This window comes from Vitis riparia, chromosome 13 (genome assembly GCF_004353265.1).
Source record: "Vitis riparia cultivar Riparia Gloire de Montpellier isolate 1030 chromosome 13, EGFV_Vit.rip_1.0, whole genome shotgun sequence".
Classification (NCBI taxonomy): Eukaryota; Viridiplantae; Streptophyta; class Magnoliopsida; order Vitales; family Vitaceae; genus Vitis; species Vitis riparia.
In genome coordinates, this window is record NC_048443.1 from 13,235,666 (window position 1) to 13,252,754 (window position 17,089).

General features: G+C 30.9%; 1 protein-coding gene across 3 annotated transcripts; it reads right to left on the reverse strand.

The window, feature by feature from the left end:
- Positions 1 to 7,009: 7,009 nt before the first annotated feature.
- On the reverse strand, positions 7,010 to 13,067 carry LOC117929310 (7-methylguanosine phosphate-specific 5'-nucleotidase A). 3 transcript variants are annotated; one of them, XM_034849592.1, is made up of 10 exons: positions 12,975 to 13,067; positions 12,736 to 12,889; positions 12,131 to 12,191; positions 11,888 to 12,020; positions 11,605 to 11,728; positions 10,867 to 10,923; positions 10,666 to 10,762; positions 9,922 to 10,129; positions 7,591 to 7,651; positions 7,010 to 7,388 (listed from the first exon to the last, which is right to left on the reverse strand). In XM_034849592.1, the coding sequence occupies exons 1-10, from the start codon at positions 13,049 to 13,051 to the stop codon at positions 7,323 to 7,325; spliced, it is 1,038 nt and encodes a 345-aa protein (XP_034705483.1). In that variant the 5' UTR covers positions 13,052 to 13,067; the 3' UTR covers positions 7,010 to 7,322. The 3 variants fall into 3 exon arrangements, with proteins under 3 accessions (XP_034705483.1, XP_034705482.1, XP_034705484.1); XM_034849591.1 differs by having other exon boundaries at positions 12,736 to 12,907; XM_034849593.1 differs by lacking the exon at positions 10,666 to 10,762 and having other exon boundaries at positions 9,922 to 10,124; positions 12,736 to 12,907.
- Positions 13,068 to 17,089: the final 4,022 nt, after the last annotated feature.

Here is a 17,089-nt window from a genome sequence, read left to right on the forward strand (position 1 = left end):
CTTATTATCATCTACTAGAACCATCACAAGGCTTTTCAAACATCAAGAATCAACAATTAACTAATTTATTTAATAATAAACTCATTAACTAACACATACAGAAAATCATAACATTACATAACATTACAATACACACAACACCCACAAACATTGACCCCAAAGTATTATTGCAACCTTGGCTCTGATACCATGCTGTCACGACCCAAATTTCGGGCGACCCAAAATTTGGCCCGTGACCCCAGGTCAAAGGTTTGACCCTAAGGGTTTCTCTTATTCCACGTTAGCAGTCAACTAAAACACTCTGAAATTTTTTATTTTTATTTTTATTTTTATTTTTTTAGAGATCTACACCTGATTCTTGGCTGAACAAGGAATTTAACCTCCTCAAGGATCTCCATTTATGCTCAGTTTTACCATTCTGTGTCATTACAAGTGCAAGTTTTCCTTTGTTCTTTCTTGGTTGTTTTATCATATTTTTATCATCTATACTACTTTATAATTTTTTTATAGGTAATTTTCTTTTGTCCTTATTGGGACTTGAACTTTGAACCTCCCATAAACCTACCCATTTTACCATTTGAGTCAAACTTCATGGGCTCTATACTATTATATATAAGCATGGACACAAATTTCAAACCTATTTCACCTCAATCTAAAAGTAGCAAAAATAAGTGGAAAAAATGGTTACAATATAAAGTCCGTGAAAAAAACACGGAAGGTTGAAAAACTTGCTTAGGAAGAATTGTGATGGAGTATCTCTATTGTAGAAGAAGATTTGAAGGAGATGGTGCAATAGTGTACCAGAGTAGGGTGAATCATAGCAAAGTGGTGGTGGACACCAAGACTTTTGGGTTTTGGGTTGATGAGGTGGATTGAGATTTGAATAACAGAAAGAGGGAAAGGGTATTCTCGTTGGATTAAATTAAACAAGAGTATCTTAGCTTGATTGTTGGACTTTGTTGTCAATTGCTGCAAGTGGAAAGAGGACTTGTTCTCTAGAGAACTAAGGGACAATGGAAGATGGTTAAGGGAAGAAATGAGACAAGCAAGTGTGAAGGTATCTATTGTGCTTTGTTTTTTCAAAGAATACTAGGAGATTCTTTTTGTTATTCCTCGAGGGCTTTGATCTCTTGCTTTGAAAATCAGGGATTGGGATGTTCTTTCTCTAGCACCTCTCATTACCTTTTCTAAGCGCATGGTCAGGACACCTATCTTGAAGGTCTAAAAGTAGCTTTTAGAGGTTTTGGAATATGTTAGTACTGTAGCAACAGTGAAGTAAGCATATGGGTATGGGAAGGCTTAAGGAATTAGTGCAGGTAGAAATGGAGGAAGTGGATTTTACTGAGAAGGTGAGCGAGTTGAGGTTCTACGTGGTTGGGGATGGGTGAAGATGGATGGTGCAAAAGTTTCATGCATAGGCAGCTAACTTTTTTGTTTTCAAGTCTCATTCCTGAGAGGTTGCATATCTCATCTTAAAAGAAGGAAGCTGTCTCAGGGGAAGACTTTCATCTTTAGACAAGTGGGTGCCAACAGTAGGCTGTTTTCAAGCTATAAATTTGGCAGTGGGTCAGGTGGAAATTTTGAGCTCAGCAAATCATAAAATTGATTTCTAAATGAGAATGATGATCTCGGGAATACTGCGAAATTGAAAAACTGAATTCAAGTGTTTTCTAAACCGAGATGAAATCAACTTCAATGGGACCAAATCAGCAAATTAGCAGTGGGTGAAATTGGAATTCCGATTTCTCACGGCACATAAACTGATTTCAGAAGCCATTATTAACTAGAAGCAAGAGTTATTCAATTCGGTCCCAAATAATCATAGCCATTCGTGACCCTTAGACACATGGGTAACTCACTCTATGGCCGGGATGCATAAGACCCTGAATCGTAGGGGAGTCCCCTGAACCTCTAGTCCTTTAAAGTGTGTTTGACAGTAATTCTTGAAAGTATTTTTAACAAGATAAAATTTTAAAAAGTTAAAAAAGTTATGCATACTTTCTAAAATATTTTAAATTGAATTTATATAATATTAATTAAATTAATACAAGCCTTATTAAAAATGAAAATAGTTTTATAATTATAATTAATTAAAAAAATAAAGAGATTTTAGTAAAAACATGAATAATGATATTATAATGAATCATAAATTATATTTTTGTTTATAAAAAATGTTATTTTAATATATGTTAGAAAAATATGGATATTAATAATAATTTAAAATAATAATTTTTAGTAATATTTTATGCAAAATGAATAATGAATAAAGTTTAAATTTTTTAATATGTAAATGAGTCAAATTTTTATTTTTTTTTATTACATGTGCATATTTACTATTCAATTTGGAACATAGTATTTTGGAATATTTTGACTTAAGATGCAATTAATTGAATTGGTTTTTTGAATTTTAAATTATTTTAAAAAATAAAAATATTTATTAAAGAATTGTGCATATAGAATAAATAGTAAAGCCATGATTTATGATTTATAATATCTCAATTTTGATCTATTATTTTTTGTAGTGGTTGGATATGTTTTTTTAATTTTAAATTATTTTTAAGAAATTTTAAATTCATTAATAAATTTGATACAAAATGTCATTCATCCATAATAAGAAAATTTATAAAAATATAATTATATGCATAAAAAAAAAAATAACAGTTAGTATGAACCAATTGTTATCTATAAATTTCTAGTAATAATCGTTTCACTATTTGAGTTGCAAATTATTTGAAAAAGTATTAAACTTGTTAATGAATTTAAGGAATTAAGTCTTATTCAATTTAGAGTTTATTTGTCTAATGATAAAAAATCAATAAAATATGATTCTACATAGAAGAGAAACAATAGATTCGTTTCAAACCATTTTTTGTTCATAAATTTCTAGTATTATTACATCACTATATGAATTTTATTTTATTTTTAAAATTTCCTGTACTTGTTAATGAATATGACACTTTAAGTCTTATTTGATTTGAAATTTATTTGCTTAGTGAAAAAATTTGTAAAAATATAATATATGTAAATAAGAAATTAATCAAATCATTTAAAGTAAATTTTGGTATGTAACTTTTTAATATTATTGAATTTCATGACTTTATAATATTAATTAAATCAATTTTTGAGTTTCAAATTATTTTTGAAAAATAAAAAATTTTATGTACCAAATATAGTTTGGTTTGTAATTTTGTTGTTTAATAAAAAATTTTAAAGAAGTTCAAAGAAATTTTGATAAATAAGATCATATTTGAAGATTTTTTATATCAATAATGGATCGTGGAGAGGGAAGAGGAGTGATATCATTTTAATTTTACTTGTTTTTACCATTTTTTTTTTTAAAAAAAAAATGGTAAAAACAAGTTACTTGTTCTTTAAAAACCGTTTTATATTTCACTTTGTTTTTAAAATTTTGAAACAAAGAATAACAGTTAGACATTGTAATAACGGTTAGACAGTGTTAGTAATTTTTAAAAGTAGTAGAAAATCGTAATAACGGTTAGACAGTGATATTAATTTTTAAAAGTAGTAGAAAACCGTTTTTTAATCACACAGCCGTACATGCTCCTATAGTTTTTCCTAGAAAAGTTTTTTGTCAAAAACAATTATGCATTAAGATGTTTAGAAAGCATTTTTCATCTTTTATAAGAAAAATCATACGCCCAATATTGAGATGTACCAAATTAATCAAGATTATAATTTTGTCCATATTTTTTTGGAAATTTGTGTATGCACTTTATTTTGTGAATAGTAAAATATGAAACTAAAATAAAAAGATAAAAAAATTGAACCAGAATAATAGAAAAATATTGGTTTATTATTCTTCTCAATAATAAAATATGAAAATAAAATAATATTAGGATTTCATCTATAACAAAATAAGGTAATCATCCAAGAGGGGGAAGGGGAAAGGGGGAAGGGGGAAGGAGGGGGTGAATAGGTTGATGGTCACTTTTTAAAAATTTAAAAATTATATGAATGCAAGTAATAATTTATGCAATTATGTAAATACAATGAAAAACAATTGCATACAAAATAAAGAGAACAAGGAAGAGGAATTGTAAACACTAGTTATTATAGTGATTTTGGTGCAACTCGGCGCACCGGACACCACGCGACGTGCGGTGCTCTTCCAGCCGCTGGACCCTACCTCCGGCTGAGCCGTTTCCAGGGTGGGCGGGCTGTTAAACAGAAAAGATAACTCATCCCGACCTTCATCCAGTCTCCTCAAGTTTTAACCGTATTGAGGATTTCATTATTTTGAAACTTCCAACCAAATCCTTCAAGCTTAAGATTGGATTACAGTCCCAATCAACTCTTTTGGACTTATGGTTCCAAAAATTCCATTGGATTATGGTTTCAAACACCCTTTTTAATAAGACTTTTCAAGACAAAGTCTTTAAAATCTTTTCATTTGATTATGGTTCCAAAACACCCTCAAAAGATATAAAAAGAAGAAAAGATTCCTAGTTTATCAAATTTGCTCAAGTGGAATTCAAAGAAACTACGGTTGAATGATGCCTAAGATGAAATGCAAGTTTGAAAACAATTGGACCCTAAAAAATCCCCTTTAAAACTCAAATAATATTTAAAAAATGATGTGAAACTCTTCCCTCATCAATAAAAAAGTTTGAAGCATTTAGATAAGGGTTTGGAGCCCAAAAACTAATTGTTAGACATAATTTAGGTTCAATCGATTGACGGTCAAATCGGGTACTAAAATATTAGAAAAATCTTGAAGTTAAGAAGGCCTTGCTAGTAAAGAAAATTAACAAACAAAATGTTATTATTGGAATTGTAGAAGCCAAAATTTAAAAGAAAAAATCTAAAAATAATATAAAATTAAATTAAACAATAAAAATTCTTTAAGAGTGAGGATCAAGATTAAAATAATGATTTTATGAAAAGTTGAAAAAAAAAATGGAAATATGAGAAACTAAAAACAACCTTAATAGCCTGATTTAGTTAAAAGAATGCAATTTTGGAAAAGAAAAGAAAAAATTATATTTTACTTTTGTGGAAATAAGCAACAAATCAAAAGAAAAAAATTATGAGATTCTCTATTTTTTATTTCACTCGGATTTTTTTTTTTTTTTTTTGGTGTTTTGTTTTCACAAATTAACTGTAGTCTTTTATATTTATTCATTGTTCCTACGTTTTAGTCTTTAATTTGCCAAAATCTCTTTATCAAAAGCATTTATTCCTTTGTTGTATCAAAGAGTTGTCTCATTTTGTTTTTATTTTTGATGGACGATTGGATTTGATTGGATTTTAGGGTTTATTTATTTATTTTTTGCGTTTTGTTTGGAGAAAATTATACTTATATCTACCAGAACTCTTTTAACATCCATCATATTTGCACATCCACCTAAAAATTAAAAACTTATTAATACATCCACCTTACAATTTAAAAATTCCCAAAACACCCTTTTCATTTATCCCTCCCTAAATCTATCTTCTTCTTCCTTTTTCTCGCAATCTATTTCTTCTCAACCACAAATCCTAACTTCAAATTATCTTGTTTGAAGATTATTCTATACCATAAAACTATTGTAAATATATTCATAACTAATTAGAATTTTTTTTAAATACATTTTGTTTAAATCCATATAACTTATAACATGGATATCTTTTAAGGCTTATTTATATATAATTTTTCTATTAAAAAAAAAAAAACTTTCTTGTTAAAATGGTTGAAAAGCAATTAAGAAGAATTTAGAAGATCCAACATCATAGCTATGTTTGGTAGATGTAAATATAATTTTCCTTATTAATATATCCACCTTACAAATTAAAAAATATCCAAAACACCCTTCCGATTGTCACTCCCTAAACCCATCTTCTTCTTCCTTTGTCTCTCAATCTATTTCCTTTCAACCATAAATCCTAACTTCATATTACCTTGTTTGAAGCTAATATGATATCAAAAAGCTATTGTAAGTATATTCATAGCTAATTTTAAATTTTTTTTTTTTTTTATATTTTGTTTGAGCCCATATAAGATACAACACAAATATCTTTTAAGGCTTATTCATATATAACTTTTGACAAAAAGAAAAAAAATTATTAAAATGATTGAAAAGCGATTAGGAAGAATTTAGAAGCGATTTAGAAGTGAGAAATCATGAAAAGATACAGTGTAAATAGAGAAACAAAAAAATATACAACCTATGGTGTCTAGACCTGAAAGGCCGAACATCGTTGCTATGTTTGATCCTTGAAGGCTGACATGCCTACAACGTTGAGTTCTTGATGTCCAAACAAATCTAAAACTTCGGATCAAGGATAAATGTCCGATATTAGAAGACTGAACATTTTTGTGTTTAAGGGTGCTTTCAAGATTTCAACAAGGGGTATTTATATTTTTTTTAAAAAAATCATTAAAAGGGCCAATGGAAAAAGGGTTTTGATGGATGCAAATATAATTTTCCTTTATTTGAATTTTTTTGGTTTGAGAAATAGGAAACCACTTTTGTAACCCTAATTCACTGTTTAATGGTGGACTTGATTTTTCTCTTCCTTCCCTGGAGAACCACTTCATTATTGTGATACCTTTTCATGGGAAATATCTGCAGTCTCCAGGAATATTTCTTCAATCCTGTGGGAGGTTGATGCCCAAAGCTTTTTGGGAACTGGGAAACAAATAGTTGGAAAACATTGGATTAAGCTAAAGATAAGACGCAGTATTGGCAAAGTCAAATTAAAATGAATGATTTGCTACTTTTCAGGATATTATTCTCATTGTTTATACACAGAAAATGAATGCATTATTTGGTACTCTTAATATATCCGAGCATCTCTTCAATGTTTGAGGCCTGTTGCCGTCACTGATTGGTAGCATTCCAACCTAGACCGGATGCCCATGAAGTCCCAGTTAGAGTGGAGACATCTTTTTGAGAATGAGGCCTATATAAAGAGGGATTGCAACCTGATAACCATCTTTCTGCTTTTAAGGCCAGAAATTTGACAAAGACAACAATCCAACCACTTACTATCTACCAAGACTCAACCATCAGATGAAAATCTTGTGCATTTTATAAGGTGCAACATGCAAGAGGGACAGGCCTATTTTTCTGGACAACGAGATTTATTCATCCACCATTTGTTGATAAAAGTTTGTATCTTAAAGATTCAAGGAAGATTATCAATGATAGGGCTACTTTCACCCAAAGAGATAATCTCTTTCTTGGACTTGGAATTAAAATTAATTATCAATAAGATATGTGTTGCCACTAGAACCCCTGCAGATGTAGATTGGCCAGGAAAACAAAAACACCATGTAATGAATGCCTTTGGTAGAAAGCATGTATGGCATAGCAGATGGCTTAATCACCTTCAGTCGAACATAGCTGAGAGACGAGCTTAACTACACCCCACATGGGTCCATCATTCTGCAAGAAACGATAACCAGAAGCTGTGAATCATCAGGCTAAGAAAAATGAGCTCTCCCTCATAACAGTGTGTACAAGCATTCTCGGGACATGCTCAAACAATTGAGATGATGAACCAGGTATTTTTGCACATTTAGTTGCAATGAACCTAAATGAGGAAATAGGTAAACCACAAGAAAAATTTTAAGGGCATTTAACTAACCAAGTAAACAAGATCAAAGGCTTTGCGGTAGCTATCAAGAGACTTCTCTACGTTGTCATTCCTGAAAAAGCATTATATCATATAGTTCAGTCACTAAATCAATTTATCAAGTACCCTGCTTAGCATTTTCTGAGCATGAGAGGTGGAATCAAAACCAAATGAGAGAAGCATACCCACTAGGAAGGAATCCAACGAACTATAATGATCAAGTAACAATGTAATGATTATAAATACTAGGATAGTAAGCAAAGGAGTGACCCGGAGTCTCTACCTCCTACATATATCTATAGAAGAGACATCTTTTGATGGAATTCTACAACTTCTACCATTCTATAACTTTTTATGCTTATATGAGAGATTTTTCCCTATATTATTTCTATTTTATCTGATTTATACTTCTATCATTGTTGGGATATTTTTTTAGCTCCTACAATTTGGTGTCATCTGTGGGAACAAAAGTCATCTTCATCATAGCGCACAACCAGGGTCTTCTTCCATATTGAAAGTTGAACAAAGTAAAATACACCATCAGTGCTAGAACTCAAAACCTAGCTTAGAATTCAAAACTCTTATTAGAGAATGATACTTACAGGGAAGAATTTTCCTTGTTTTTAATCTTCATTTATATAGGTAATATTTGGTTCCTAAAAGTACCAAAGAAAAAAAAATGCCAAGGAAAATGATTTTCTCACATTTGGTTGTCCTATGGAAACTACCAAAGAAAATCAAATATAATTAAAATTAGTTAAAAACTTATGCATTTTCAAATTATTTAATCTTTATATCATTAAATTAAAATAAGTTAAATGAGTTTGAACTAACAAATAAAAATAATTTATTACTTCAAATTGATTTTGTTTTTCTTTTTCTTTTTCTTCCTTTTAGTTTCTTTTCCTTACATTTTCCCTCAAATTTTCCGAGAGCCAAACAAAGCAAATTACAATTATTATTTAAATGTTTCATTTGTGGGTAAGGTTAGAATCTATAGCAAGTACAAGTTGTAGGCCTAGGGAAAAAGTGATGAAATAAAGGTCCCATTGGTTATGCCACTTGCGAGAAGTCAAGGCAACCACTCTCCATGTGGCTATTTTTCAGGAATGAAATTAGGAAATTGCACCATTAAACAACTTGTGACTGTGGATGGCAATTTCTGAAATTAGGAATGATCAATGTATCTAGATTAATTACAAAGATTATTCTAATTCAGAATATTTATTGCATAAAAAAATTTATTCGTGATAATTTATTATCGTCATTAAAGCCTTATGTATAGAGGCCACTGAACACATTTCAAGACAGAAAGAAATACTGAAAAATAAAAATAATATAGTGAGAACTCTTGAAATTCATTACAAGTTCATTGTGCAAGTCTTTCTTTTTATTTTATTAAGTCGTTCAAGAAGAGGTTGAAAGTACTTAGTTTCTATCATTTAGTGCATGAGCATTGAGGTTTTGGTCTAAGCTAGGTTCAATCATAAAGACAGAATTGTCATATCCCATATAAGAGTGGGAGGTTTAAACTATCTTCAAGTCATATCACCCCTTGTAACTAAATTGGAAATTTACATTTGTGCAAGTGCTTGTGCAAGGTAACTAATTGATTGTTATTTCTAACACCTACTTCCTAGCTTGTATGTGAGCCTTGTTCATGACTACCATGCCTTCATATAGGACATTTTTCGTGCTAATTTTTATTCTCAACTGTGACCACAACAATAAGTTTTAAATTTACAAGATTTTCCACTGCAGGCTGCAGCTGACCTTAATTAAACATTAGGATTTTCAACATGCAGCATGGCAAAAACACAACTATTATAAAGCTCAGGGAGACAAGCCCAGCAAGGATTGTACAAAAGATTTACTGTGCAGTGCTGGTTGGATATACCAGGTTTGAACATGCCAAACTGTTCATTGCTTCTAACAAGGATCTAGGAAGGGGCCAAAGAATAGGACTTTTTACTTTCAGCAATGATTTGAGATTGAAAAGGGCGATCTAGGGATTTCCTTTTGGATGAATTAAGAGTGAAAAAGGCTGGTAAATGAAGGTTACGTAAGAAGTTCCAATGTTTCTTATAGAAATTTTACATCTGCATGTGCACGCTTGTGTTTGTGCATGTGTGTGTGTGTGTGTGAGAGAGAGAGAGAGAGAGGGAGGAGAGAGAGATATTCCATATACAGGGACTGAAAAGGGTCTGAACTAGTCCTGGTTATGACAGCCTTTTCTATGAATTCAAGTTGTTATAACATAAGGATATATTTTAGGAGGAGAAATATTAAAATCAGCAATAATAAGATTAGATATGGAGATCGAGCAAAGTCTAACTAACTTACAGGAATCCCACAGATATTCGAGTTTCATAGTCCAAACCATCTGACATTCCCAAGTCTCCAATGTGATCACCAAGAAGCAGCACATTGGTTCTCTTCTTCACCGAGGCACTGTCTTCATTAGGCCCATCACTGTCACCCAATTCGTCATGAAGAGGTCCAGCCATATCAAGGGCATGCTCATTTTTGTTCAACACATGGATGGTCTTCCCTGGGGTCAAAATAACCCATGAAGCAACAAGAGAATAGAACTAAGATATAGAAAACTGTAGAATGTCATCTTCATGATGTCAATATCATTTTCTGGTGCCACCAAGAAGGGTCTTGGCAAGTTGAGTAGGGCCTAATCCTAACCTTGGGCATGTTTGGATGGGGCCACTCTCAAAACTTGAACCTGAGCATTCACACTTGACAGTTTGAGACTTTTACCATCACTTTAGACAATGGTCTCTAGATGAATTTCATATTAAGGATGCCATCCTGATCAACTTTCAAATAAGGAGCATTTAAAGCATCTATGTAGGAGGAAGCATATGATAAAAGTTCTAGCATCAATTTGATATGATGGAGTCTAGCTCTCCTGCCTCAAGTCTTGACCTGGACTCAGATCCAACCACTCAAACGATCCCACGAAAGAATTTGGATACATAAATACTTAGTATGGATGGTTGAAGTAGAATAATTCTTTCCCCCTCCCTCCCATGTGCAAACACAAACGCACAAGAAACATTGCAATCAGAAGGATACCTTTAAAAGAAACTAGGTGACCATCCCCATCAAATATCATCCTGTTTGATACAATCTTAATGTTCTTAAAAGATCTATGAAGTTTCTGCCTCAGTACCTGGTAAAGAAAGAAAGAGGAACTAAGGGCACAGTGGATTGCAAATTCAAGCATACAATTACTGAGTAGTAGCTATACATTTAGAAAATAAGAATTAAACGAACCTCCTCTATGACATCTGCAAGCCCTGCTGAGAAAATAAGAACTGGAATGTCTCTTGCCTGTCATATACAGAGTAAATTCAAGAAAGAACTCCATCAGAGAGTTCCTTAGTCATCAAATTGCTTCATGATTCATCACAAATTATACTACTAGTTTAAGAAATTTTCTAATCCCATTGCCATAATTTGGTTAAGTCACCACCAAGTAAATCAGCAAAGCCAGCAGAAAGGTGTGGTACAAGTGAGAAAAGTATTGAAACTAGTCTTGGCAAATGCCATGTTCCAGGTAAAAGAGATTTTAACTTATGAAGAGCCTAGTAAGAATATCAGAGGTAGTACCAAGAAGAATGTATTGAATTTGTCTCACAAAACACTTTCTCTGGAATAAGCAATATCAAGGGCCCACTAAAAGCATTGAATCCTGGATGGTGTCCAGGTACAAGGACTTCTCATGAGTAACAGACATATAGAATTTGTCTGATTCTGTTACATGGCTAAAACTCTAATTGCAAACGTAAATTGGAAATGTTAAATCAACTCAATATCGTGACATGCATAATATTAAAAGAAAAAATCATGAAGGAGGTGTATTTGCCTCTGAAATTATTAGTTATGTCAACTTGCTCTTGATGATCTACATGGGAACATAAAAAAAGTAGTCCCATTGAATTTGCTCAGCTTGTGAATTAAGAGTCTGCCAAGTTAATTCTTAAAAAAATGCTGAAGAAAGAAGAGGTCTACCTCCAGAAACTCAAAAAGTTCCACAACTCCCTCTCTGAAGGTAATCATGGAATTAGCCACGGACTTCGTTATCGCATCATATGTAAGGCCTCCCTCAATAAGAAGAGCATGGGTTTTCCCCCACCTGATAATTGATGAAACTAGCAGCTTCAATAATATCTTAAAACCCAATCTTGGAGAAACTTAGGAGGGGAAAAACTCTCAGATTGCATACAAAATAAACAAGTCATTCCAGTGAACATGAAAGTTATAGTAGCCGATGATCAAAGATTGCATCATATACCACTCTTCCATGAGCTTTGCTTTCTCTTCAATTGGAATACTTGGGGAGATTTCTAATGGATGATAATAGTCATATAGTTCCCGCCTCTTGACATCATATTCAGGATTCCCCTGTTGCAAAAGGCCATGACTGCCTACACATGTTGTTAGATGAAACTGAAAGCCAACCCCAAAGGGCAAACTTGAAGGAAAACCATTAATTCTAATGATAATAATGATAATAGGATAAACACCAAACACTTACTTTGCCCTCGACAGCCATTGACCCAGTACTTTGTTAGTGTGGCATCAAAATCTGCAATTATCTGACAATGAAAACATGGGAATACATTATAAAGCAGGGCCACTTGTTACTTGGGATTGAAGGGTATACAAAACCCATTAATTATAGAATTATGAGATATTAATTTTTCACTTTGGCATGCAGTAACACAAAAAGGGGGATATTGCATACATCATTCCATATTAATGTGTAATTTTAGGCATAAAAGGCTCCAGCATTGTACTGAATTGTAGAAGCTTGACCTTGCTACTTGTTCCTGAATCTACCTTGCAACTCCAAATGCAAATATAAACAGAGAGCAACAGCTAGCACTCGAAATTGGAGCGCATGAAGCATAAGAAGGAAAAAGAAAGAAGACAATAAAACAAGCTGAAGAGATTGCAGGCACTTCAAAAAGCCCCAAAACCACCCCTCGTCCAACCCATATGCAATTATTTTGCCTTTTAAATGGCAAAAAAAAAAAAAAAACCCACAAAAATCACATAAATGAATGAGTGAAGAATTGGGGGGCGTAATGACATGAAGGGAACAAAACCCAAAAAAAAAAAAAAAAGGAAAAGAAAAACCTGGAGTTTAGAGTGACCAGCCATGCGAATTGAAGAGATTTTGGCATGAAGAAGGTGGGGATGAGGCACCACAACTTGAGAGGACTTTGATGGGTCAAGTTGCTCCATTGCAGTTTGCGTTTGGTTTATGGGAGTGTGAGTGCAGCACCAAACCCTAGACAAGGGAAAAATACTAAGGGCGTAGGAGTGAGAATGAGATTCATATAGATTTGTATGTGTAACACAGTTAGAGTGAAGACCTTGGAAAGCGAACAGGCTTGATGATGCTGCTGATGACGACGCTGCTGCCGCTGCTGCTCCTTGGTAGATAACTCATCAGGTTATGTAATGTTAAAAAGGTTAAAACTATTTATTTGAACGTGCCACGCTACTTTTTTCTGTTATCAATGGTGCCATCCCAAAACCCCCATTTTTAGTTAAATGGTATTATTTTTAAAAACCAACAAATTATAAAGGCCCGTTTGGGTTTGTTTTTTAAAACTTATTTTTAATATCGAAAAAAAAAAAGTGTTTTTTATTATTTTTTGAAAACAAAAATGTTTGATTTCACATATAAATAAGTATAAAATTCTCTTAATCTTATAAACACGTTTTAAAAGTCATGAAAAAGCTCATTAACTTAGAGCGGACGATACTTACACAATTGGGTATGGGTCATTACAAATAATATCATTGACCCTCTATGTGAGGGTTTATTGGATTTCATAAGGGATGTTTATTTGTCTGGTCTAGTAATAAATGTGTTTTAAAATCCATGAGGGCCCCTTGACTCGAAACAAATAATATATAATATCATAACATATCCTCGACCCTCTGTGTAAGGGTTTGTTGGATTTCATAAGAGATGTTTATATGTCTCGTCTAGTAATAAATGTGTTTTAAAATTCGTGAGGGCCCTTGACCCAACATATTCTCAACCCTACGTATGAGGGTTTGTTGGATTTCATAAGGGATGTTTATTTGTCTGGTCTAATAATAAATGTGTTTTAAAATCCGTGAGGGCGGCCCCTTGACCCATAACAAATAATATCTACACGATTGGGTATGAATCGTTACATATGACCAATTGTTTTAAAAAAACAAAAAAATTGTTTGAATAAAATAATTGACTCTATTTTAAAAAAAAAAAATCTATTTTCATGTTATAAAATTTTTTAAATTTAGTTTATATTAATATAAAATCACATTCAAGTTTACTATTACGGGTTGTTGACAATGAGAAGCCAATATAGAGATAATATGAAAAATCAAATCATTTGCAAATTTATATATTGTCCTTAGGAGTTTGGTGCACTGAAATGAAGAATGTGAATGAATAATTTGTTTCCACTATTATTCCCTTTGAATATGAATAAATTTAGTAATTTTATTATTGTATTTGGATGCATATAGGAATATAAGATTGGAATTATAATTTGTTACCATTTTAATATTAAATAAAAATGGGAATAAATAAATTGTCAATAATATATGTAGTTTAAAATAATTTTTTATTTTCATTTAAAAAAATCTTTGTTATTTTTTTTATGGTAAATAATAAAAACCTATTTGGACGCTTGATTTAAAAACAAAATTGTCTTTAGAAATGTATACTATTATTTGGTTCTTATAGTTTAGAAAAAAAAAATTAAAAACAAAGTAAAATAGAAAACCGTTCTTTCAAAAAAAAAATTTCATTAGAGAAAATGAATTTCAAATCAAGTAAAACTTTGTATTAAATTTATTAATAAATTTAATAATTTAAAAAAATTAAACTCAAATATATATAATAGACATAATTAATGCTTTAAATTCTTCAACAAATCATATAAGTTTTAAGAATAATTTGAAATTCAATAAAATGATTAGTTACTTATATATTAAATAAAATAATTAAGAATGACATCTTCATAATTGAGTCATACATATAATAAAAAAAAAATTGACTTATTTATATCTTAAAAAATTAAATTTTATTTGTTTTTATATTCATTTAGAATAGAATAGTATTAGCAATTATTAATTTTGAACAATTATTCTTTGTTTTTAACAATATAAATTAATTATGCTTTTATAAGATGTTAAAGCCCGTATTTTTATAATAAGAAATTATTAATTTTGAATCATTATTATTTATTTTAAACAAAATAAATCAATTAATATTAATATCTATGTTTTTATAATATTTATAAAAAATATATATAATTTATGATTTATAATATTATTAATATTCATATTTTATTAAAAACTATTTATATTTAATTTACTTGTAAAAATTGTTTTTATTTTTAATAAGACATGAATTATATTTAGTTCGCATTATATAAATTGAATTTATAATTTGTGTTTCTTACAAAATCAAAATAAAAAATTATTTTTTAAAAACAACTTATCCAAAAAAGTCTTTAATTTTAAAATTTTTAAAAATAACTTGCACTGGAATCAAAATACCTTCCAATTGGGATGAATTGAAATCCCACTTATATTGGATTTCATTTCAATTTGAATCACTTTTAATTCTATTCTATTCATTATTTAAATTAATCTAAACATAGGAATGAAGGAGAAAATGAATGAGATATTCATTCTCGTTCTTCATTCTAGTCTACCAAACACGCCCTCAAAGTTAAAATGAAATGTCTATCCACAATCTTAAAGAAGTATCGAGAATGATAAGTTATAACTCTCATTCTCACATTATGACAAACAATTATATGAAATATAGCAAGTGTTTCTTCAATAATGACTTTTCTAATTTCTTTTAAGTATCGGTTTTCTTTTATAGAAGTATAGAGGAGAAAAAATGTGGTTAATACTTTTGAAGTAGCAACAAAAGTCATTTGGCTTAAAAAGTTTCATATGGAATTAGGTAGTTTCCTTAATTGTACCACCCATGATCATATTTTGTGATAATAGTAAGACAATGGCATAGTCTAAGAAACAAAGAAACCATTGGAAGGATAAATACATAAAAAGGAAGTACCTCCTTATTAGTAAGACTGTATAAAGAGGTAATGTTGTTATAGAGAAGATACATTCTTTTAATCCTTTCACCAATACTTTATTGAAAAACTGAAGTCCAATAGGGTAACACCCAAAGGGGGTGAATGGGTGTAATTAAAAATTTTAAATAAATAATTATATATCGTAACTAAATTTTCCCTACGAGTAGTTAGGGATCATCAAATCTTTCCATAGTAAGCAATGCAAACAAGATAATCAAAATATGTAAAGAGGTACAAGGATTTTTAAGTGAAAAACCCCCACATTAATTATGGAGATAAAAAACCAAAAAGTCTAAGATTACTAATCTAAATCCATTGTATAAGATCAAGTTACACATATTTACTTAACCGTTTTACCCTGACTTGCTCTCCAGTACCTATAACTTGATATACGTTCACCATGCAACAACCTCCAATTGCTCCAACAAATATGCTTCAACGTCGATGTAGGGATGAAGGTCTTCAACCCAAAATTCAAAACTTGAATCCTTCAAATGAAAGATTAAAAACGGTGTGGCACATTAAGCTTTCTCTTAATGAGACTCCTTTTAAATCTCTTCAATCTCTAACTCTATAAGGATTATAATTAGGCATTTATGGGCAAATGTCCCAAAATTTGGTATCATAATGTGTCTAAATAAGATTTGCATGAAATTCCCAAAAATATCTTCCAAATCTCAATAGAAAAGGCGTTAGCGCTCAAGTGCACTTAACCACCGCTTGAGCATCTTGTGCGCTTAAGCAGTCCCAATGCTTGAATTATGTTACCCGCTCAAGTGTCCTCTATTTTTTTTTTTAATAATTATAAAAAGATCAATTTAGACATACCTGTGATTTCTTGATTGAACAAATAATAACCATTGATTTTCAATGGATAGTAAGTCACTATCTAAAAAGACTTTTGCGGCCAAACATTAATTTTAATAAAATTGTCAACATACAAACAAGACTCAATGTCTTAATAATCTCTCCATTTGGCAATTTTGTAACAAAATATCATTACATAAACCCACTTGAACTCTCATAAAGGAGTTTACATAACACATTAAAGCTAAATTAAAAATAACTTAAGGGAATGCATTACATCATCTTGTAGTACTTATCTTCAAATCTTATAACCTACGCATATAAAGAAAACTCTACCTGAAGTAAAGCAATGCGTGGAATAAAATAATGTTAAGACAACAAAATAGGATAGTTGGAGATTTTGTTTGATGCATTGTGAAAATATGAAAAAGCAATAGATTCTTGTAGCGACAAAAATGCACAAAACAAAACTCGAGAGGAATATAGATGCATGAAAATCAACTAAACATAATAAAAACTTGGTAAGACACAATAGATCAATAGTAAAGCTCAAAGATCTTTCA

Coding starts and splice junctions, on each gene's coding strand:
- LOC117929310 (XM_034849591.1), bottom strand. CDS start 13,051: ATGAGTTATCTACCAAGGAGCAGCAGCGGCAGCAGCGTCGTCATCAGC. Junction 10,130..10,665: donor TCACCTAGTTTCTTTTAAAG/GTATCCTTCTGA, acceptor TTTTGACCCCAG/GGAAGACCATCCATGTGTTG. Junction 7,652..9,921: donor CGAATATCTGTGGGATTCCT/GTAAGTTAGTTA, acceptor ATGCTTTTTCAG/GAATGACAACGTAGAGAAGT.